The sequence below is a fragment of the Oncorhynchus mykiss genome, chromosome 1 (genome assembly GCF_013265735.2).
Source record: "Oncorhynchus mykiss isolate Arlee chromosome 1, USDA_OmykA_1.1, whole genome shotgun sequence".
Taxonomy (NCBI): Eukaryota; Metazoa; Chordata; class Actinopteri; order Salmoniformes; family Salmonidae; genus Oncorhynchus; species Oncorhynchus mykiss.
Window position 1 is genome coordinate 25,025,813 of NC_048565.1, and position 23,747 is coordinate 25,049,559.

The 23,747-nt window shown below is 43.0% G+C and overlaps 2 protein-coding genes across 2 annotated transcripts in view; one reads left to right on the top strand and one right to left on the bottom strand.

Annotated features, from left to right (window-relative positions):
• The window catches only part of plcg2 (phospholipase C, gamma 2), a 21,203-nt gene extending 6,803 nt beyond the window's left edge, over positions 1–14,400 (top strand). Inside the window, exons 2-32 of the mRNA XM_021596297.2 lie at positions 652–849; positions 1,026–1,175; positions 1,337–1,430; positions 1,532–1,579; positions 1,716–1,800; positions 2,484–2,564; positions 2,840–2,883; positions 3,017–3,089; positions 3,231–3,332; positions 3,426–3,544; positions 6,561–6,646; positions 6,768–6,885; positions 7,026–7,194; positions 7,803–7,898; positions 8,102–8,182; positions 8,337–8,506; positions 8,601–8,801; positions 8,919–9,219; positions 9,399–9,467; positions 9,618–9,727; positions 9,812–9,908; positions 10,057–10,123; positions 10,505–10,680; positions 11,417–11,519; positions 11,767–11,970; positions 12,673–12,812; positions 12,929–13,040; positions 13,168–13,335; positions 13,416–13,504; positions 13,593–13,789; positions 13,950–14,400. Coding sequence (XP_021451972.1) covers positions 660–849; positions 1,026–1,175; positions 1,337–1,430; positions 1,532–1,579; positions 1,716–1,800; positions 2,484–2,564; positions 2,840–2,883; positions 3,017–3,089; positions 3,231–3,332; positions 3,426–3,544; positions 6,561–6,646; positions 6,768–6,885; positions 7,026–7,194; positions 7,803–7,898; positions 8,102–8,182; positions 8,337–8,506; positions 8,601–8,801; positions 8,919–9,219; positions 9,399–9,467; positions 9,618–9,727; positions 9,812–9,908; positions 10,057–10,123; positions 10,505–10,680; positions 11,417–11,519; positions 11,767–11,970; positions 12,673–12,812; positions 12,929–13,040; positions 13,168–13,335; positions 13,416–13,504; positions 13,593–13,789; positions 13,950–13,992 — 3,783 coding nt within the window. The 5' untranslated portion in view covers positions 652–659 and the 3' untranslated portion in view covers positions 13,993–14,400. The remainder of the gene's footprint in view (positions 1–651; positions 850–1,025; positions 1,176–1,336; positions 1,431–1,531; positions 1,580–1,715; positions 1,801–2,483; positions 2,565–2,839; positions 2,884–3,016; positions 3,090–3,230; positions 3,333–3,425; positions 3,545–6,560; positions 6,647–6,767; positions 6,886–7,025; positions 7,195–7,802; positions 7,899–8,101; positions 8,183–8,336; positions 8,507–8,600; positions 8,802–8,918; positions 9,220–9,398; positions 9,468–9,617; positions 9,728–9,811; positions 9,909–10,056; positions 10,124–10,504; positions 10,681–11,416; positions 11,520–11,766; positions 11,971–12,672; positions 12,813–12,928; positions 13,041–13,167; positions 13,336–13,415; positions 13,505–13,592; positions 13,790–13,949) is intronic.
• A 4,232-nt stretch (positions 14,401–18,632) lies between these two features.
• LOC110519016 (c-Maf inducing protein) overlaps positions 18,633–23,747 on the bottom strand; it is a 38,794-nt gene continuing 33,679 nt past the window's right edge. Inside the window, exons 12-21 of the mRNA XM_036974229.1 lie at positions 23,668–23,694; positions 23,504–23,552; positions 23,309–23,416; positions 23,099–23,215; positions 22,844–22,984; positions 22,421–22,468; positions 22,056–22,202; positions 20,139–20,244; positions 19,558–19,628; positions 18,633–19,458 (exon numbers count right to left, since the gene is read on the bottom strand). Coding sequence (XP_036830124.1) covers positions 19,405–19,458; positions 19,558–19,628; positions 20,139–20,244; positions 22,056–22,202; positions 22,421–22,468; positions 22,844–22,984; positions 23,099–23,215; positions 23,309–23,416; positions 23,504–23,552; positions 23,668–23,694 — 868 coding nt within the window. The 3' untranslated portion in view covers positions 18,633–19,404. The remainder of the gene's footprint in view (positions 19,459–19,557; positions 19,629–20,138; positions 20,245–22,055; positions 22,203–22,420; positions 22,469–22,843; positions 22,985–23,098; positions 23,216–23,308; positions 23,417–23,503; positions 23,553–23,667; positions 23,695–23,747) is intronic.

Consider the following 23,747-nt stretch of genomic DNA (forward strand, 5'->3'; position numbering starts at 1 on the left):
TTTATATTAACCCCCGCTGTACCAAAGTAAATGCTAGGCTGGAAGCAAAGGGAAACAATTTGAGATTAGATAAATAAATATATGAGATAAATATAAGACATGATTCGGACACCAACTTGAATATGATATTCTTATGGAGGCACAGTGATAATTTTCAGATAGAAATATTAGCAGACATCGGTGTGTCTGTTTCCCGCCAAGACAGCATGGCTTGGAACACTGCTCGTCCAATCAGCATCCACGATCCAAACAACCAGTTTAATAATTGAAAATAAATAAGCTAATATACAATGCAAAGTAGAGTTGTTATAAGTTACATATCTGTTATCAAGCAAATCAAATAAAACATGTTCCCATGTTATAAACATAGACATTCCTAAAAAGTCATCAATGCAAATGAACATAATATACTGCCACTGTACACTATGCACCTCCTGAAATATTTAAAGTGGTAAAATAAAAGCATGCTTTATAACTGTGCAGGCCTGTAGTTGCTTCCTCGTCCTTTGTTTGACATGATGAAACCATGAATCCTGAAACAGCTTTATGGAGAGGCTATGAGGTAGGGGTTTAATGAGTCACTGAACAAAACCGTGGACCTAGTGAACCATTGCATCCCTACTATAAGTAGAGTATGGGCCCATTCCACAGGGCCAGAAATGGCGGGGCCGGGGCGAAGCCAGCAGGGAGAGCTGACGGAGTACAAGAAGAGTCTGATCAAGAGGGACCTGGAGATGGGCATCGTCATGACCGTGTTCCGCCAGAAGGTAGAGCGCCTTACTGTGCAGGTCATCATGGAGACCAGGCAGGTGGCATGGACCCGAACAGCAGACAAGAATGATGGTGTCTGTGAGTAAACCTGAATCTAAGTCTAACTCAAATCCCAACCCTAACACTGAAACAATGAGAAGAGAAGGGCTGTGAGTACATTAAGAGATATGGTGTGTGGATAGGGTGTGTGAGGGAAAGTGTAAAAGCTGTTGAGTATGTGAGAGAGTGAGTAACAATGATGAGTACGGTTTCAGTGGATCTGTCTGAGATACGGGAGATTCGCCCAGGGAGGAACTCAAAAGACTTTGAGAGGTTCAGAGATGGCAGGGACAAACATGATGACAATACCTGCTTCACCATCTTCTATGGGTCCCAATTTGTTCTTAACACCATAAGCCTTGGCGGTAAGTGTGTGTGGGAGGGTGCAGAGTATGTCCACTTTTCTGTGTTTATTTGATGCCATACAACCACATTTTGTTGATGATAGCCTACTGATTAAATATGGATGGTTTATCTTAGGTTATATTGGATAATATAGCTTGTAATAGTCTGTGTTGATTGACAGCTGACACTGTGGATGACGCGGATAAATGGCTGACAGGCCTGGAGTTACTGAGACAGGAGACACTGGTGGCCCCCACACCAGACATCATAGAGAGGTGAACACACACACACACACACTTGAAAAGACAACAACTGTACACACACATTATATGGACGATAACTGACAATTACAGAGCATATTGTTTGTTGTTTCCAGCTGGTTGAGGAAACAGATGTATTCTATCAATCAAACTAAAAAGAACCGGTAAGAACAGTTTCAACACTCAAAAATGGATTTAATCCTCTACTTAATTATACCACTTTTTGTGCCAAATTCCCATTCTGCCCCTTTAGTAATTTCCACAATTCAATCCATTGTTCTTTTAAATTGTTCTCCTCAGTATCACCTTGAAGGAGGTGAAGTCTCTTCTGCCACAGCTCAACTACAAGGTCCCCGGCACACGTTCCCTGAAGGAAAAGTTCTCGGTACTCCCCTTTTCATCCCTATTCACACCCTCATCCTCACTGCTGCCAAAACTTTAATGAGTTGTAGAACCAAGGAGCTGAAGTTTCCTTCCCTCCTTGGCCAGATAAAAACTTGGGCAGTATAATTAATTCTATTCATGAGTTATTTTAGATGATAATAAGTGGTCTTGGGCACTCAAGTGATTTAATAGAATTTAAGTATGTATGTAATAAAATAAATTGTAGTATTCTGAACCAAGGGCACTACAGACCCGGGTTTGATACCAGGCTGTGTCACAGCCGGCCGTGACCGGGAGACCCATGAGGCGGCTCACAATTGGCCCAGTGTCCGGGTTAGGGGAGGGTTTGGCGTCCAGGATTTCCTTGTCCCATCATGCTCTAGCGACTCCTTGTGGTGGGCCAGGCGCCTGCAAGCTGACACCGACACATTGATGCGGCTTCCTTCCGGGTTAAGCGAGCAGTGTGTCAAGAAGCAGTGAGGCTTGGCAGGGTCATGTTTCGGAGGACGCATGGCTCTTGATCTTCGCCTCTCCCGAGTCTGTAGGGAAGTTGCAGCAATGGGACAAGACTGTAACTACCAATTGGATATCACGAATTTGGGGAGAAAAAGGGGGTAAACAAACAACAAATATAAAAAAAAGTATTCTGAACCAAACATTGTCCGTCTCCCTCTTTTGTTCCAGGAAATTGGAGCAAGGAAAGATGTCTTGAACTTTGAGCAGTTTCATAAATTCTACAATATTCTAATGTTTGATCAGAAAGATGTGAGTCATAATTTTACTGCACTACTACACTCTCTAAGTAGAAAAGGCTGAACAGATACCATAAATGACCGATAATTTAACTTCTCTTACAGTATGTATTGATATGTGTGTTCACATCGGAAGTGTTAGCTAGCATATCACATTTTGCATGTTAAATATGATTAGACAGACACTGACTGTCAACCAGTGTGTGTGTGTGTGTGTGTGTGTGTGTGTGTGTGTGTGTGTGTGACTGTGTATTGACTTGTAACTGGTGTGTGGATATGTTTCATCAGATTCTCGAGGAGTTCAAAAGGGAGTCATGTGCTTTCATCATGGGGTGGGTCTTTCTCTTTCATTGAAAGATGTAGTTCAACAATCACAAATAATAATTTACTCAGCTTTATTATACCGGTAAACTTGAATTCTTGTTGACGTATGTTGGTGGGTGATGTGGTTTTTCCCTACTGTAGTAGTACAGATAAACCTGATGCCTCTGCAGTTCTTCTCCATGATTTCCAACGATTTCTTCTGTACCAGCAGAAGGTAAGATCAAGCTTTCTATCAATTATGAAATTGGTAAAACTGGGTCTGTTTCTGTCAGTGTTTAACCTGCTACCTGTTATCATTACCATTATTGTAATTTGTATCTATATTTTCCTCACTCTCTACGTTTCTCCTTCTCAGGAGTCATGGGCCAATGACCTGAACCAGGTTCGAGAGCTGATGACCACCTTTATAGACGACACCATGAGGAAGACCAACGATCCAGAGTTCACCGTCAGCGAGGTGGGACACAGTGTTTGATGTGTGTGTGAATGGGGAGTGGAGAACGATGTTTTATGTTTGTCAAAGCGCTCTCTCTCTCTTCTCTCACTTTAGTTCCTCAGTTTCCTCTTCTCTAAGGAGAACTCGATTTGGGATGAGAAATACTCAGAGATGTGCAACCTGGATATGAACAACCCATTGTCCCACTACTGGATCAATTCCTCACACAACACGTCAGTACCGCCACATAACACAAAAATACAACACAGCACTATGAAATGAACACTACTTAACATTTTAAAATAAAATATATTGATGCAATGCGTTAAAAAAAGGGTCAAGGTGCTGCTTTTTAGACCGATTTTCCTCATGATTTGTCAACTCCCGTACAATTTCGCTCTCCATCAAATCGGAGTGCTGCTGCAGGCTCTTTGCACGTCTTGACCAATCAGATTTGCGGAAATCGCAGGTCGCGCGGGCGGGGCGCAACGCACAAAGCTCAAAGCGGGATCTCCAATTTCCTCCTGTATTTACTAAGCAACCGTGATAGCACATCACTCCCAATAGACACGAGCAAAAGCTCTTACATACAGTGCCTTGCGAAAGTATTCGGCCCCTTTGAATTTTGCGACCTTTTGCCACATTTCAGGCTTCAAACATAAATATATAAAACTGTATTTTTTTGTGAAGAATCAACAACAAGTGGGACACAATCATGAAGTGGAACGACATTTATTGGATATTTCAAACTTTTTTAACAAATCAAAAACTGAAAAATTGGGCGTGCAAAATTATTCAGCCCCTTTACTTTCAGTGCAGCAAACGCTCTCCAGAAGTTCAGTGAGGATCTCTGAATGATCCAATGTTGACCTAAATGACTAATGATGATAATTACAATCCACCTGTGTGTAATCAAGTCTCCGTATAAATGCACCTGCACTGTGATAGTCTCAGAGGTCCGTTAAAAGCGCAGAGAGCATCATGAAGAACAAGGAACACACCAGGCAGGTCCGAGATACTGTTGTGAAGAAGTTTAAAGCCGGATTTGGATACAAAAAGATTTCCCAAACTTTAAACATCCCAAGGAGCACTGTGCAAGTGATAATATTGAAATGGAAGGAGTATCAGACCACTGCAAATCTACCAAGACCTGGCCGTCCCTCTAAACTTTCAGCTCATACAAGGAGAAGACTGATCAGAGATGCAGCCAAGAGGCCCATGATCACACTGGATGAACTGCAGAGATCTACAGCTGAGGTGGGAGACTCTGTCCATAGGACAACAATCAGTCGTATATTGCACAAATCTGGCCTTTATGGAAGAGTGGCAAGAAGAAAGCCATTTCTTAAGGATATCCATAAAAAGTGTTGTTTAAAGTTTGCCACAAGCCACCTGGGAGACACACCAAACATGTGGAAGAAGGTGCTCTGGTCAGATGAAACCAAAATTGAAATTTTTGGCAACAATGCAAAATGTTATGTTTGGCGTAAAAGCAACACAGCTCATCACCCTGAACACACCAACCCCACTGTCAAACATGGTGGTGGCAGCATCATGGTTTGGGCCTGCTTTTCTTCAGCAGGGACAGGGAAGATGGTTAAAATTGATGGGAAGATGGATGGAGCCAAATACAGGACCATTCTGGAAGAAAACCTGATGGAGTCTGCAAAAGACCTGAGACTGGGACGGAGATTTGTCTTCCAACAAGACAATGATCCAAATCATAAAGCAAAATCTACAATGGAATGGTTCAAAAATAAACATATCCAGGTGTTAGAATGGCCAAGTCAAAGTCCAGACCTGAATCCAATCGAGAATCTGTGGAAAGAACTGAAAACTGCTGTTCACAAATGCTCTCCATCCAACCTCACTGAGCTCGAGCTGTTTTGCAAGGAGGAATGGGAAAAAAATTCAGTCTCTCGATGTGCAAAACTGATAGAGACATACCCCAAGCGACTTACAGCTGTAATCGCAGCAAAAGGTGGCGCTACAAAGTATTAACTTAAGGGGGCTGAATAATTTTGCACGCCCAATTTTTCAGTTTTTGATTTGTTAAAAAAGTTTGAAATATCCAATAAACGTCGTTCCACTTCATGATTGTGTCCCACTTGTTGTTGATTCTTCACAAAAAAATACAGTTTTATATCTTTATGTTTGAAGCTTGAAATGTGGCAAAAGGTCGCAAAGTTCAAGGGGGCCGAATACTTTCGCAAGGCACTGTAAATGCAGCAGCCTATAGAACTAAACATTAGCGATAAGACTTGCTGTATTGCATGGAAACGAGACTATTTTTCAGTCTGATCAATTGTAGGCTACTAACAACAGCAGCTGAATAGTCTAGCCTATGTGCTCTTGTCGCTCTGGCCAGGGTAAACAAAAAGGAAACGTGTATTTATAGCCCATTTGTTTGTGAGAAAATTTGAATGGGACAAAATGTGGTTTATATTCAAACTTGGGCTGACTAGGCTACCTAGACTTTGTCAAAACAAAACTGGAATTAATCAATAGGCCTAAACACAATAGCTGACATAGACTGTGAGTACATGTTTTATTAGGCCTACAATTGCATAGGGCAGAACTACACGATGCCAACCTGCATAAAGCAAGCTCAGCCCAGTTAGTTTTATTGTCCAATCATGTTGCTTTCTCCGTGTCTGTGTATAGGAAACACCTCTAGTCCTTAAAATATAATGAATATGAACAATTAATCCTCAATAATCGAGTTATTGTCCAAATGTTCCAATTATTAGTTGGCTGCTGCTACTACAGTTAGCTAGTAACGTTAGCAAACCTGTTGTTGAGTTTTTGGAGCGAAAAAAATAATGCCTATTGCTAGCAACTTGATTTTCCAGAGTGGTTTGGTTAAATAAAATATAATTAATATGAACAAGTACAGGGTTGAGGCAATTTGATAGGATTTTCATCCTCACCAAGACCAGGAGTTTTTCCATAATAAATAAAAAAACATGACTTGATTAGAAAAACTATTTTCCTGTCATAGCCCATATTAAACCTTTTTACAACAGATTAATCACATCATACCGTATACTGTCTGGAGTTTTACCTGGTTAGTTTACCACATCAGGAAACGCTACGGCCTCAGAATGTTTTTTCACCAGACCACTCTGGGATCTGTGGTGCCACCTCTGAATAGGCTATGACTCATATTATAATAAACACACAAATGCTCTTTATGATTTGTTTGCATGTTGTATTTCTTGTTATGATGTTGTTATGTGTTTCCATCAGGTACTTGACTGGAGACCAGCTGCGGAGCGAGTCGTCCACCGAGGCCTACATTCGCTGCCTGCGTCTGGGATGCCGCTGTGTTGAGTGTTAGTTGTACACCTTAAACCTCACTGAAACAGTCCCTGACATATTTTACTTTGCCCTCGTTACATTATCCATTTACTTCTATAGTTGGAAAGGATTATTTTGTGTTGTGTTGCCCTGTAGTGGACTGCTGGGAAGGGCCAGGTGAGCCCATCATATACCATGGCTGGACCAGGACCACCAAGATCAAGTTTGAGGACGTGGTGAAGGCCATCAATGACCATGCCTTTGTCACATCTGAGTGAGTCTGAATCTGTCTGAGAAAACTCACCCAAACTAATAAATATACCCACACCTGAGGTGCTTTACAACTGAGGACTGTAAATGTTTCTAGATCATTCTGCCTGTGTTGACTGAGCATTGTGGTGCTGTTGTTGTCAGATACCCTGTGGTTCTCTCCATTGAGGAGCACTGTCCCATAGAGCAGCAGAGGCAGATGGCTCGTATCTTCAGAGAGGTATTCCAGGACAAGCTGCTGATGGAGCCTGTGGAGCTGATGGCTGAACAGCTGCCATCCCCCACACAGCTCAAGGGCAAGATCATCCTCAAGGTGAGGGCCAGCCCAGAGGATACAATGGGGATGGTGGTATGATATCATCCTCAAGGTGAGGGCCAGCCCAGAGGATACAATGGGGATGGTGGTATGATATCATCCTCAAGGTGAGGGCCAGCCCAGAGGATACAATGGGGGTGGTTGTATGGTATCATCCTCAAGGTGAGGGCCAGCCCAGAGGATACAATGGGGAAGGTGGTATGATATCATCCTCAAGGTGAGGGCCAGCCCAGAGGATACAATGAGGCTGGTGGTATGATATCATCCTCAAGGTGAGGGCCAGCCCAGAGGATACAATTGGGATGGTGGTATGATATCATCCTCAAGGTGAGGGCCAGCCCAGAGGATACAATGGGGATGGTGGTATGATATCATCCTCAAGGTGAGGGCCAGCCCAGAGGATACAATGGAGATGGTGGTGGGAGGGAATAATGTGAAGAATTGGATCACAGGGCAAAACGGTTTCCGATGTAGTATGTGGTACAGCAAGTTATAGTAAAGTGATTCATCATCATGATATGATGGGCTTTTCAGATGACAGTCAGTTATTACCTGCGTGGTGGGTCTGTGGTGGTCCAACACCCCTCCCCTCCTCTCCCCTACAGCACAAGAAACTGAGTGTGGAGGGAGGCATCAGCAGAAAGGACTTCCGGAAGGGAGAGAAGCAAGGAGACCTGCATATCTGGGATCCAGTGGACCAGGTAACTTAGAGACCACCTGTCATGTTAACATGATATGGTTGCAAGCTAGTTCCTTAGAAGTCTGTAGGCCTATTTGGTTCAGGAAGTGTGTTGTATATTATTGTATTTGTTTCATAGTCATAGCATTGTTAGTGTATATTTTGTTGTTGTGATGGTTGCCGTTGTCAACTATTCTGACATTGTGCCTGTTTGTCTGCCTGTAGCGATGGAACAAGCACTACTGTGTGATTTCAGATGACACGCTCTATTACGCAGAGGAGGAGGAGGAGGAGGAGCTCAGGAAGGTAAACAACAGAGAATAGTTCATGTCTAATTGTAGGAGAAACAAATGACCATTGTCACGGTATTTAATTATTACATAATTATGACTGTTTTTTACCGCCCTGACTCCCTGCCTCGCTCCCTGCCTGCCTCCGTCCCCCTCCCTCTATGCTGTAGTCCCCAGAGCTCCACACGTCTGAGCCTTGGTTCCATGGGAGGATGAGTGAAGGGAGGCAGACAGCAGAGAGGCTGCTTCAGGAGTTCTGTGCTGAGTCGGGAGGCAGGGATGGCACCTTCCTGGTCCGAGAAAGTGACACCTTTGTGACAGACTTCACCCTCTCGTTCTGGTACGCCAGCTTGTCTTCAGCTCTACTGCCAGTACGTGTCCTGTGTTTAGATCTCTGCTGTGCTGATGCCTGTTTTCGGTGTGTTATACTGTAGGCGCAGTGGGAGGGTCCAGCACTGTCGTATCCGCTCTGGCTCAGAGGGAGGACATACTTTCTACTTCCTGACTGACAACTTGCACTTCCCCAGTGTGTACTCACTGATTCAGCACTATCGCGACATGCCCCTCCGCTGCCACGACTTTGACCTGCGCCTCACTGAGGCAGTGCCTCGACCCAACCCACACCTACTGGAAGGGTGAGTTACATAGGGTCATCTGATATAGAGTATGTCTGAATTTAAACATGCACACAGGTACGCAAGAATGCACACACTTAACACGTAGATTCTCTCTCTGTGTGCTGTGGTGGTCAGGTGGTTCTATAGTAACCTGAGCAGAGGGGAGGCAGAGGACTATCTGTTGAGAATCCCCCGGGACGGAGCCTTCCTCATCAGACAGAGAGAGGAGAGCGACTCCTACGCTATCACCTTCAGAGGTGATGGCAAGGTGAAGCACTGTCGGATCCAGAAGGATGGCTCTATGTACGTGCTGGGAACCACCACTGAGTTCGAGAGCCTGGTGGAGCTGGTCAACTACTTCCGTAAGAAGCCTCTGTATCGCAAGATCAAACTACGCTACCCTGTCACACTGGAACTGGTCAGCCGCTTCAGCACGGTAAGAGAGAGGGACGGGAGAGACTGGAGGCAGAAAAGAGAGGATGGGAGAGAGATATAATGGGGATGAGAGGAGGGCAGAGGGAGGGAGAAAGGGGGGCAGAGACTGGACTGCTGGGGGAGGAAAGGTTAAGTAGAGTATGTTTACTGATAAGTGTTTTTAATGGTTTGTCTGTGTAGGAGACAGACTGCGCCTCACTCTATGATATTAAGATGTATGTGGAGCCAAATGAAATCGAGCCGTCACTGGTATGTTCACATATTATGTTAACTTGTTTCCCTTCATTGAAATTATGTTTATAGATTTTCTCAGGCAATGTCAATGTAGTGTGTGTATCTATGTTTGTATGTGTATTAATGTATGTACCTGTTGATGTACTGTATGTTTAACTGCATCAGCCGAAGAGTACAGTTAAAGCTCTGTACGACTACAGACCAATGAGACCGGATGAACTGAACTTCTGCAAGGGGGCTCTGATCCACAGTGTGTCCAAAGACAGCGATGGATGGTGAGGCCTCAGAACACAGACACACACAATTTGATCCCAGGTCAGATTAGGAACATACTAACCTCTCTCTGCTGCTCCCACTAGGTGGAAAGGGGACTATGGGGGAAAGCTGCAGCTATTTTTCCCTGCCAACTACGTTGAGGAAGTGTCCAACAATATCAAAGCTGAGTCACAGGATCAGGTAGGAGGAGTGATCAGTATTTTGCATGGTGTTACTGTATTACTGGTGTGGGGTCAGTCTGTCAATGACATTGTGCATTTGTGCTGTATATTTCTTGTGTGGTAAGAGTGCATTTTTAGAGATCTACAGTGTACACATTGTCTCACAGGTCATGGAGGACAATCCTCTGGGGGATATGTGTAAAGGAGTTGTTGACATTTCCAAGTGTAACGTTGGTGAGTACAGTCATTCTGTTACATCTGTTTTACATGCTGTCCAAACACAGATAATCTATATCAGAAACATGCTATCTTCACATGATTAACACACTAAATACCAAACCCCCAGTCCTTCCACACAGCACATGCTCATTAGACCGACTGCTCTTAAAACATACCCCATATCAACAGTACACACAACTACATACATTTCTAAATGGATCGTTTTAGACCACGACACCTTACACAGGATAAATATACAATTGACGGTACATCACGTGTAGACACAGTCTAGTCCTGTACCCAATCACAACAGTGTATTATATATACAGTACATTACACATAATAAATATTTTACATTCTCTTCCCCATGCTCCCTCCATCCCGCTCTCTTCTCAGTGAGATCTGCAAAGAATGGGAAGTCCCATGTCATGACACTTCAGATGAGTGATTATGACAGCAAGATTCATTTTGACTTTGCGGCAGAGTCACTGGAAGATCTGTTTGAGTGGTACCAGGTGGCCTGGGACATCACCCAGAGAGAGATCACCAAGCAGCACAACAAGCAGTTAGAGGCTAGTATCATGATATAATTCCATTTATAAACTGAGTGGTTCGAGCCCTGAATGCTGATTGGCTGACAGCCGTGGTATATCAGACTGTATACCACGGGTATGACAAAACATTTACTTTTACTGCGCTAATTAACAAGTTTACAATAGCAATAAGGCACATCAGGGTTTGTGGTATATGGCCAATATACCACGGTTAAGGGCTGTGTCCAGGCACCCCGTAATACGTTGTGCATAAGAACAGCCCTTAACTATGGTATATTGGCCATATACCACACCCCTTCGTGCCTTATTTCTTAAATAACACAATGGCATCTATACGTAAGAGGCTAGTATGATATCTTTATATCTACCACTCCAAAGATGTATAGCCCAGCGTATATTGTGATGTCATGCTGAGAGGAAGCTGCTACACAGCCAGGCGTCTTCAGTGATGTCATACTGATAAATCAAATCAAATTGTATTTTTCACATGCGTAGAATACAACAACCTTACCTTGAAATGCTTGAAATGCTTACTAACAAGCCCTTAACCAACAATGCATTTTTCAGAAAATAGAGTTATTTACTAAATAAAATATCAATAAGGAGGCTATATACAGGGGGTACCGGTACCGAGTCAATGTGCGGGGCACAGATTAGGGACAGGAAGCTGTCTTCAATGATGTCATGCTGACAGGAAGCTGTCTTCAGTGATGTCATGCTGACAGGAAGCTGCTGTGTGTTTTCTGTCCTCCAGATCAAGCAGCAGGAGGAGGTGGAGAAGAGTGAAGAGGTTGCCATGGAGATGTCTGACCTGGTGGTGTACTGCCAGCCTCGCAGCAAGGAGAAGGACCGCTTTGGTACGATCCCCAGCCCTGCCACCCTTAACACCCACCTAAGGCATTCATCCTATGACATGCACTGCAATACACATTAGAGATTTCAACTGTGTGTTTTCAAATTAAATTCAATCCACCCTTTACTCACACTCATATTATTACTACCAGAATATGTCACCCTCCACCACAGTCAGATGTGGTAGACTCTCTCCTCTCAGTATTGTTCTGATCAAACTTAGTCTGCCCATTACCAATCATGCCCCCACAGTGAACTACTGCTACAAAGAGATCCGCTCCTTTGTGGAGAACAAGATCCCGGCCAAGAACAAAACTCCAGACTTCCTGAAGTACAACCGCAAGTCCCTGAGCCGCACCTACCCCAAGGGCCAACGTGTAGACTCATCAAACTACGACCCTTACCCTCTGTGGGCCTGTGGCTGCCACATGGTGGCGCTCAACTTCCAGACTGCAGGTGGGTTTGATGAGCATGTGTTAAAGATGGAGGGGGAATGAAAATCTGTCCATGTGCCCAGTGGTGTAAAGTACTTAAGTAAAACTACTTTAAAGTACTACTTAAGTAGTTTTTTGGGGTATCAGTACTTTACTTTACTATTTATATTTTTGACTGCTTTTGCTTTTACTTCTAAATTTTTAAAAATAAGAAAATTGTGCCCACTGGTTTGCTTAATATAAGGAATTTTAAAGGATTCATACTTTTACTTTTGATACTTAAGAGGTTTTAAAGTATATTTAAAACCAAATACTTTTCCTCAAGTAGTATTTTACTGCGTGGCTTTCACTTTTCACTCCTTTCCTATTAAGGTATCTATACTTTTACTCAAGTTTGACGATTCGGTACTTTTTCCACGTGCCCTTGGTAGAGCAAGACACTTAACATTTTAGGACAACTTATGTGCATACATTTTTTATACTTTTTAAGTACTGATCCCACATGAGAAATGAACCCACAACCCAGGTGTTGCAAGAACCATGTTTTACCAACTGAGCTACACTAATTTGCGCCAGAGACTCTACTACTATGGCTGATCTTGTCAAACAACACATTTCACTGCACCTATCAGGTGTATGTGACAACAGAAAATGTGTTCACAGAGATTAGAAAATTGCTTGCTCGGTGTGTCCAAGTGATGTTCATGTTTGTTTATGTCCCCAGATAAGTACACTCAACTCAACAGTGCCCTCTTCAGCCTTAACGGACATACAGGCTACGTGCTACAGCCAGAGATGATGCGCTCAGACACCTATGATCCACACCTGGAGAAGAGGAAAGTCAAGTTCACCCTTACTGTCAGGGTATGGTCCTGCTCATTGTCCAAATGTATTTATTTACACTGACATTTCCCTGCTAACCTTTCATATGGTAAACGGGTTACTGTTGAGCACTGAGTTTGCTGTGCTTCCCCCTGTAGGTGATTGCTGCCAGACACCTGCCTAAGCCAGGCCGTAGCATTGCTAGCCCTTTTGTGGAGACGGAGCTGTGTGGACACACAGAAGATAACAAGTTTAAGACCGTAGTCTATCGTAAGGAGTGGGAGTGGATAGAATTACATTCTTCCCACAATGCCGTCCAGCTAATTAAAGAATCTCAGCTTGTGTGTGTTGTTTTAAAGATGAAAGGATGTTGGTAATGGGGCTTATATTTGTTCAGGTGACAATGGGCTGAACCCGGTGTGGAAGGCTCCTCCAGAGCCGGTGACGTTCCCAGTCCATGAGCCAGAGCTCACCTTCCTGCGCTTTGTGGTGAATGAGGAGGACATGTTCTCAGACCCTAACTTCCTGGCGCAGGCTACCTTCCCTGTGAAGGGCATCCGCTCAGGTAGGACACACAACCACTAATATGTGGTGCATGAACCCTTAAGCCCCTCATTTACACACTTCTACACTGTTTCATCTTAGGGTACCGTTCTGTTCCTCTGAAAAATGGCTTCAATGAGAGCATAGAGCTGGCGTCTTTACTGGTCTACATTGATGTGCAGCAGGTGGAGGTGAGACACGCTGCATGTTGACAGCCTTTGGTGTTAGTGGTGGTGTTTGTGCATCTGGATGGTGAGCCTGTGTCTGTCTGCTAATCAGAAAGCAGAGGAGGAGCTGTACTCGTCGTCCAACCAACTGCGGAGGCGGCAGGCTGAGATAAACAACGAGATCTTCCTGTACGACACCCACACCAGCCTGCAGCGTTCCGCCCCCCCACAGCTCCGTGACGACCTCATGAGAGAGTTCAGCACCAATGAGACACAGTTACAGAAGATCCAAGATACCTGCAAACAGAAGTAAGCCGGAGTTGTTCTCTATTCAAATCAACGTTTATCGGTTGCGTACACAGATTTGCAGATGTTATCACAGGTGCAGCGAAATGCTTATGAAAATAATAATAAAAATTGTGAACAGAAATGTCATGATGATACATTCATTTATCTTATCTGGTCCTAGGATAAAGGAAAAGAAAATCAACAACAGTAAATTTTATTCCTGAGGGCAGTTCATCCTGAGTCTGCGTGGTTGCATCCCAAACTTCAGTCTTACAAAGCCAAGGCCAACAGAGAGAAAATGTGTGATGTGTTTAACATTTGCATAATTTGGGGTGTTAATGGGTTATTAAGATGAACAGTGAAAGGTGCACTTAGCTGCGTCATACTGATCATTTCTCTGGAGTTTTTGAAGAATAACATTAAGTCATGTTACCAGTGTATTGCTTGTTTCTTTTTTGTTCTCAACAAATGCATTCTTTAACTACTGATATATTGTAGACATACAGGGCTGTTTGCAGGTGAAAGTGTTGCTTAGAGAACATTATGTTGCTTTGATAATCCTTGTGTTTATATTTTCTTTTAATGGTTCCTCTGCGTAATTTCAGTCAATAAAACATGACCTCTTCTGCTGACTATCTTCGCTTCATTTGATCAGATTAAACTACGGCATTTGAAAACAGTGAAATTTACACAGAACCTATAAATAACTATGCAGCACTCCCATTTGAAACATATTCACAGACAGTTTATTTTGATTTAAATGATTTCACATCATAGTATTTTATTTTTTTATTACAACAGCCACAGAGCAGTAGTAACCCAGCTGTAGAAGCAGATAACGCAGATGAGAGGAAATGAGGGGAACATAAATCTAGTTTATGTCCATCACTGCGTTAGCAGGGGTGCTACAGCAGCAGGCGCCCCGCTGTCAACCACATTAAGACTCAAGCCGCGGTCACAATTCAAATTATAGAAATCTTTACAAATTCAGAAAAATGAGTACAGGTTGTAATATGACCTCTGAAAAGAGAGGAATGAGGAGAGAAGAGAGAGTTAGAGGAGGCACAAACCAAAGCAAAGCACAGTGAGCTCCACAGGAAAGTGATATAACAAATGAATTGGTTTTTGTCACAATTTCCTCTACAGTACTAAAACCCTCCACATTCCAACCTCTACGTCTCCCTCTTTAGCCAGCTGCAGATATACATTTGAATGTTAAAAACTAGAGGAACATCAGGGCTACAAAAGAAATCCTCAGGTCAGGTTCCCACTTACATACTATGTTCATATCATTACACACAGTATGTCACCAGTGTACAACCGGTACAGTAACCAGTACACTCACTGGCATACATACTATGTTCATATCATTACACAGTATTTTGTGCACGAGCTAATGTGTCCAGCAATACAAAGGTCTGTAATCACACACCAAGGTGATTCAATCGCTGGTTTATGACATGTACTGCTTATCATTGCGCTTCGATCAGAACATTGTGGTAACCCATGGACAAAGGGTGTAGGTCGACTTCAGAGCTAGTGATCTGACCCTTTTCATATTCAAATCTTTCAAATAAAGTTACAAAATAAAAAAACATCAGCTGATGCAAAATGTACATGCCAAAAAACAATGCCAGACAAATAAACTGATAACGTGATCAAATCAAATAAACAGTTGACAAACAAATCATTAAAAAGATACTAACCATGAAAACACGACAGATTACAGTGCACTTTGTGTGAAAATAAAAAGTTAATGACCACACGCACATGTCCTTAAGATGAAGGCAATGACAGCCTCCCTAACAGGGAGACTAAGAAGCACAGAGGGGAGGGAGACAGAAAATTATATACACGGGAGACAGAAAATTATATACACGTATGTGTGTGTGTGTGTGTGTGTGTGTATATATATATACACACACACACACACACACACACACACACACACACACACACACACACACACACACATTATACAGGAAGTGACAGCATGAGGTCCTAAGCCAGATGAAATGTAGTGCCAGTAACCGTAATGGCACTCAAAATAAACATAGCATTGAACTCTTATTGGACGGTGTCCAACTCTGTGTTATTTAAGTTCTGCCAAAACTGAACAGAATTCTAGAGAATTCTGAAAAAACAAGAAGTGGATGGGACCAGAGTAGGGCAGTCAAAAGAACAATCTGATTGTGTAAGACCCTGAAAGGGCACAGAGAAGGGACAGATTGATCAAAGCCACCTACAGCAGAAGAGAAGTGACACAGAGGACAACACTGTTCTGCTGTTTGTGTGGGCAAAGTCACATACCTGAATGCTGAAATAACATTCCTTGGTAACAATATGGCAAATCAATTCAAAACAGGTGGTTTAAAAAAGTGGACTTGTCCACAGTATGCCCATGTAAACAGAAAGTGTTCTTAGGGTTTCAAATAAAGATTGAATGCAAAACATTTTAACCGAGATACATGTACTACTTTCCTGGGTGAGGATGCTCCAAACAGTGTCCTCTCGCCATGCTTGATGGGGAGTAGAGAGAAATGTGGTTCTGTGAATGAATGATTAGCACATTAGAATCAACCGTTATGTCACGTTTCAGACAGTACTGATGTTTGATGCAATAGTTTCTTTTTTGAAGTACAGTATGGCAAACAATTGTGAATTAAAATCTTAGTCTAGACACTTTGGGCAGTTAATGTGCCCCTTTTTTTATCAGGGTCATCTACACACCATGCTGTTGCCTCTACAGAGCCTCTTCACTCCTGACAATGACAAAATATTCCTATCCCATTAAGGATGACCATGGCCTGTATATCTACATCCACTAGCAAAAAGTGTCTAATATTAATCTCTATAAAAACATGCCCCATCATGCCAAAAAGGCAACATTGAGAGGTTGATGCAAGGTGCACATGGGGCCTCTGTTGAAGCCACAACATGGATTATGGATAAATTGCCTAGAAAGTGAAAAAAAAGGTATATGACAAAATTAGGGGAGGCAGAAAAACGGGATATGAAGAGAGAAATCATAAATACAAGGCAGTCTCAGACCACCTACTGCACAACCATTCTATTAAATATGGGAGTTATGTACAAACATGTTTTCCTTTTAATGGATGTTGCAACCGCAGAGCAGAGCTCCTGAAATGTCTGCTTTTAAAATGTCAACAGGGAATATATATATAAATACAACATACATACACACACACACAGTACCAGTCAGAAGTTGACACACCTACTCATTCAAAGGTTTTTCTTTATTTTTACTATTTTCTACATTGTAGAATAATAGTGAAGACATCAAAACTATGAAATAACACATATGGAATCATGTAGTAACCAAAAAAGTGTTAAACAAATCAAAATATTTTTTAGATTCTTGAAAGTATCCACCATTTACCTTGACAGCTTTGCACACGCTTGGCATTCTCTCAACCAACTTCATGATGTTGTCACCTGGAATGCATTTCAATTAACAGGTGTGCCTTGTTAAAAAGTTCATTTGTGGAATTTCTTTCCTTCTTAATGCGTTTGAGCCAATCAGTTGTGTTGTGACAAGGTAGGGGTGGTATACAGAAGATAGACCAAGTCCATATTATGGCAAGTCAGCAAAGAGAAACAACAGTCCATCATTACTTTAAGACATGAAGGTCAGTCAATACGGAGAATTTCAAGAACTTTGAACGTTTCTTCAAGAGCAGTCGCAAAAACCATCAAGCGCTATGATGAAACTGGCTCTCATGAGGACCGCCACAGGAAAGGAAGACCCAGAGTTACCTCAGCTGCAGAGGACAAATTAATTAGTTACCAACCACAGAAATTGCAGCCCAAATAAATGCATCACAGAGTTCAAATAACAGACACATCTCAACATCAACTGTTCAGAGGAGACTGCGTGAATCAGGCCTTCGTGGTCAAATTGCTACAAAGAAACCACTACTAAAGGACACCAATAAGAAGACACTTGCTTGGGCCAAGAAACACGAGCAACGGACATTAGACCGGTGGAAATCTGTCCCTTGGTCTGATGAGTCCAATTTTGAGATTTGTGGTTGCAACCGCCTTGTCTTTGTGAGACGCAGAGTAGGTGAACAGATGATCTCCGCACGTGTGGTTCCCACCATGATGCATGGTGGAGGAGGTGCGGTGGTGCTTTGCTGGTGACACTGTCAGTGATTTATTTAGAATTCAAGGCACACTTAACCAGCATGGCTACCACAGCATTCTTCAGAGATACCCCACCCCATCTGGTTTGCAGTTAGTGGGACTATAATTTGTTTTACAACAGGAGAACGACGCAACTCACCTCCAGGCTGTGTAAGGGCTATTTGACCAAGAAGGAGAGGGATGGCAGTGCTGCATCAGATGACCTGGCCTCCACAATCACCCGGCCAGAACCCAATTGATATGGTTTAGGATGAGTTGGACTGCAGAGTGAACGAAAAGCAGCCAACAAATGCTCAGTATATGTGGGAATTCCTTCAAGAATGTTGGAAAATAATTCCAGGTGAAGCTGGTTGAGAGAGTGCCAAGATTGCCTTGATGACAGCTTTGCACAAAGGGTGGCTACTTTGAAGAAATCAAAAAAAAAAAAATGTTTTGGTTACTACATGATTCCATGTGTGTTATTTCATAATTTTTACGTCTTCACTATTACTCTACAATGTAGACAATAGTAAAAATAAAGAAAAAGTCTTGAAAGAGTAGGTGAGTCCAAACTTTTGCCTGGTACTGTGTGTGTGTGTGTGTGTGTGTGTGTGTGTGTGATATAGATATATATATATAAACAATATGTGAAAGCAGAGATATCTGGAAAAATACGTTCATTCAAGTTGATAAAAATTGATTGAGAGTGAACGTGTTATACAAGGCATTAGGCACAGTCTTGCAACTTTTATTTTTTTGAGGTAGCACCTCATTCCTAATGAAGGACTGGAAAGGCCCGACTCTTAACCTGAAAGAACCCAAACAAAACAACAAGACCAAAATGACAGTTGAATAGTCTTTTAAAGCTACATTTGGATTGACTAGAGGCAATATCAAAGAAATGTACTGGAATGTGACCTGGTTATCCAGCCTTCATCAGACAAGGGTAGAATAGCTCCCAGTAAATGGAGGGAAGAGAGGTAATTTAAACTCAAAGGTCCTTAGAGAGAGCAGGAGAGGGAGGGGGGGGGAAAGGGGCAAGATCCACCATTTGTTAACTTTGTTCTGTGTACATATGACACAACACAGAGGAAATCTATGACGAGTCTATTGAGGGCAAATAGGATGTGGACAGGGACTGAGTGAGCAACAACACATGAGAGAGAATGAGAGCAAGAGAGGGTCCCTTATGTCACAAGAAAGTGGGTCCTTGCATTTTGATGATGTCACTAAAAAGGAGGTCCTTGTATGTTGATTTCACAAGAAAGAACAGGTCCTTGTATTTTGATGATGTCACTAGAAAGATAGTAATTTTCCATGGACATGTTACTAGAGAGGTCGTGGCGTTTTGATGTCATCTCCAGATAAAAGCGTCCTCATCTAGAGATGGGAGAGGATCCTCTTATTGTTGATGTAAGAGAGGCTCTGTGTTCCGATGATGTTTGGATGATGTGGGAGTTGGTGTTCTAGTGATGTCATACAGGATGTGTTCACCAGGCCTCGGTGTAGCGGACGTCCACCTCCTTCAGATTGGGGAGTTTTGCCTGACAGGGACAGAAAGAAGATAAGAGACCAAAACAAATGTGATATTTGTTGATATACTAATATGTTCTTGTCAGAGAGGGAATGAAGGTTCATCTGACCTTTAAGTCATCATATGTGTCTGCTGTGAGCTTGGTGCTGTTCATGTTCAAACTGCACAGGCTCTTCATGGCTGGAAGAAATAAGTCACCGTTCAGACACTGAGTCTACAAAATATTAGGAACAGCTTATGATTCCCACAGTTGTGTTAAGTTGGGTATATGTCCTTTGGGTGGTGGACCATTCTTGATACACATGGGAAACTGTTAAGCGTGAAAAACCCAGCAGCATAACAGTTCTAGACAAAAAAAAACGGTGTGCCTGGCACCTACTACCATACCTCGTTCAAAGGCACCTTTTGTTTTTTGACCATTCACCCTCTGAATGGCACATATACGCAATCCATGTCTCAATTGTCTCAAGAATTTAGCAGTAGACCTCAATAAGGGATCATAGCTTTCACCTGGTCAGTTTATGTCATGGAAAGAGTTAGTGTTCCTAATGTTTTGTGCACTCAGTGTATATAGAGTTAGGATATTGTGTGGGAAGCCTGATCTATACTGAATGCACGAGGTTGTGTGGCAGGCCAGAAGTATATGGTATGCGAGAAGTCTATAGTTAAATGATTGAGACAAGTTCTTACAGCTGAGTGACAGCAGGCCGGCGTCGGTCACGGGTGTTTCACACAGATTCAACACCTGCAGACACGCCAAGTGTTCAGACAGCAACCGCAATCCTGTATCTCCAAACTGAAGGAAAGACAACAGGAATAATGTCTTTCAAAGTCATGCACAGTATTACTTATCCAATTCAAATAACAAGTGTGTGTGTGTGTGTGTGTGTGTGTGTGTGTGTGTGTGTGTGTGTGTGTGTGTGTGTGTGTGTGTGTGTGTGTATATATATATATACTAGTGTGCGTGTGTAGGGTGGCAGGTAGCCTAGCGGTTAGAGCGTTGGGCCAGTAACCGAAAGGTCGCTGGTTCGAATCCCTGAGCAGACAAGGTGAACAATCTGCCGATGTGTCCTTGAGCAAGGCACACAATCCTAATTGCTCCTGAAAGTCGCTCTGGATAAGAGCGTCTACTAAATGGCTAAAATGTTAAATATAAACTGAACAAAAATATAAACGCAACATGTAAAGTGTTGGTTCCATGTTCCATGAGCTGAAATAAGATATGCACAAAAATATTATTTAAAAAAACACAAATGTGTTTACATCCCTGTTAGTGAGCATTTCTCATTTGCCAAGATAATCCATCCACCTGACAGGTGTGGCATATCAAGAAGCTGATTTAACAGGATGATCATTACAAAGGTGCACCTTGTACTGGTGACAATAAAAGGCCACTCCACTATACTTACACATACAATGCCACAATGCCACAGACGTCTCAAGTTGAGGGAGCGTCCAATTGGCATGCTGACTGCAGGAATGTCCACCAGAGCTTTTGCCAGATAATTGAATGTTTATTTCTGTACCATAAGCCCCCTCCAACGTTGTTTTAGAGAATTTAGCAGCACGTCCAACTGGCCTCATAACTGCAGACCGTGTGTGTGACCACGCCAGCCCAGGACATCCACATCCGGCTTCTTTACCTGAGGGATCGTCTGAGACCAGCCACCCAGACAGCTGATGAAACTGTGGGTTTGCACAACCAAAGAATTTCTGCACAAACTGTCAGAAACCATCCCAGGGAAGCTCATCTGAGTGTTTGCCGTCCTCACTGACTGCAGTTCGACATCGTAACCGACTTCAGTGAGCAAATACTCACATTCGATGGTCACTGGCACGCTGGACAAGTGTGCTCTTAACGGATGAATCCCGGTTTTAACTGTACCGGGCATGTATGGCGTCATGTGGGTTAGCAGTTTGCTGATGTCAACATAGTGCCCCATGGTGGCGGTGGGGTTATGGTATGGGCAGGCACAAGCTACAGACAACAAACACAATTGCATTTTATTGATGGCAATTTGAATGCATAGATACCATGACAGGACCTGATTGTCGTGACATTCATCCGCCTACCATCACCTTATGTTTCAGCATGATAATGCACGGCCCCATGTCACAAGGATCTGTACACAATTCCTGGAAGCTGAAAATGACCCAGTTCTTCCATGGCCTGCATATCACCAGACATATCACCCATTGAGCATGTTAGGGATGGTCTGGATCGAAGTGTGCGACAGCGTGTTCCAGTTCCCACCAATATACAGCAACTTTGCACAGCTATTGAAGAGGAGTGGGACAATATTCTACTGGGGAGATGGAGATGTGTCGCACTGTATAAGGCAAATGGTGGTCACACCAGATACTGACTGGTTTTCTGATCCACACCCCTACTATTTTTTTTAAAAGGTATCTGTGACCAACAGATGCATATCTGTATTCCCAGTCATGTGAAATCCATAGATTAGGGTCTAATGAATTTATTTCAATTGATTGATTTCCTTGTATGAACTGCAACACAGTAAAATCTTTGAAATTGTTGTTGCAGTTTATATTTTTGTTCAATGTACGTGTGTGTGAATACTTGCGATTGTGAGTGTGTGTTCTGACCTGGGTGGACCACAGGTTGAGCTGTTTGAGAGAGGGCAGCTTGATGAGCTGTTCAGCACAGGCACTGGTGACATTGGTAAAGGCAAGACTCAGGTTCTCCAGGTTCCCAAAGGAGCCAGAGCTCAGTAGCCTTGCAAGGTCTGCATCCTACAGAGAGACAGAAAGACATGGTCGGACACAGAGGCAGCGAGAGACATAATAAAGCTGTTTGAGTTTAATTGAGACGGAGGGTCTGGGAGAGACATGTAGAAAAAAGGAAACCAAATCCTACCACATTTGAACATTTAGTTAATCATATGTTCATATGAAAGAAAAACAAAGAACCTTTAAGGGAATGGGAGTAGCATAATAAAAGCCAATCTCACCGTAGACTTGGAGGGCAGAGTAAGTCGGGTTGGGCCTCCTTTTCTTTGCTGAGGGAGAAAGGGAAACAGAAACGTTGACTGATTACAGCAGGCATTGCAGTTCCTCATTCAGACAGCAGGTGGTGTCTGTGAACAATGTGCCACCGATGAAATATATGAGGGCTTTTAAATGAGATAAAGGGTTAATATTTCCATGAAGTAACAACAGAGAAAGATTAGGTAACACAGAAGAATGAATAGATATCTCTAGCTGTGTCGACGGTGTAGAGTAGTAACAGTTTTAACCGAGCAGATACCACAGCTGTCCTCTGATGAACCAGATATCTAGTTTATTTTGTGGAAACATTGCAGAATAATTGTGAACGCGGTGCGAGGTTGAGCGTGTGGTGTTTGCGCCTTTGTTGGTTTACAGTAGTAACTCACCAGCTCTTTGAGCTCCCTCTGCCTGTCACACAGCTGCTCGTACATGTGAAGGCCCACCGGAGTGCTCTCCAGGGTGGAGATAATCTGCAGCTGGGTGTCCTTGTTCTCCATGATGTTGTACTCCAGCATCAGACACAGGATCTGAAACACACACACTTGGGTCACTTCTGCTTCCTGTACACTTATACCTCTCTGCCACACACTCACACACTAATAAAAACCGGTCAGCTCTGTGCTACGGGTGCACACACACACCTCAACCATGGTTTGGTTCCCACGCAGAGCCAGGAGCATGCAGGGTCCAAGCTTGTTTTCAGCCAGGGACAGGAGGAACTTCTTTGTTTTGTAGCAGGAACCCATAAGGATGTGGACCTGGAGGAGAGAATCAAAGGTCAAGTCCAGCCAATTAGAACAGAAGGTGGCATGAGGGTTAGGATTATTAGGGTAAGAACACCAAACACTCACCATGCTGGCAAAGAGCTCCCCATCATCATCACAGGCCACACCCCCTGGACTGTAGAGCTGGAACCAACCGTCCTTTCCAGAGCGCACACTGAGCAGACAGGAGTGGACCTGCAACAAGCACACAACCATGAGTACCACACACCCCAACCTAGCACAGAACAAGTGTGAAACAGTGAATAATAGAGCCACACTCACTTCCTGTCTGGGGTCTTCTGCAAACCTCTGAATAACATATTTCAGCTCTCTGTTCAAACAAACAGACAGGTCAGGCACAATCCTCAAGCTTTCCTTACAGATTCATCTGGACGGTAACTGAATGTAACATTTGTTCAATAAACGTCATGGCTGTAGATACTTACTTTGTGAATTTGGCGTGTGCAAGGGCCCTAAAGAGGAGAGAGGTAAGAATAATCATTAAAACATGTAATACACTAATCAT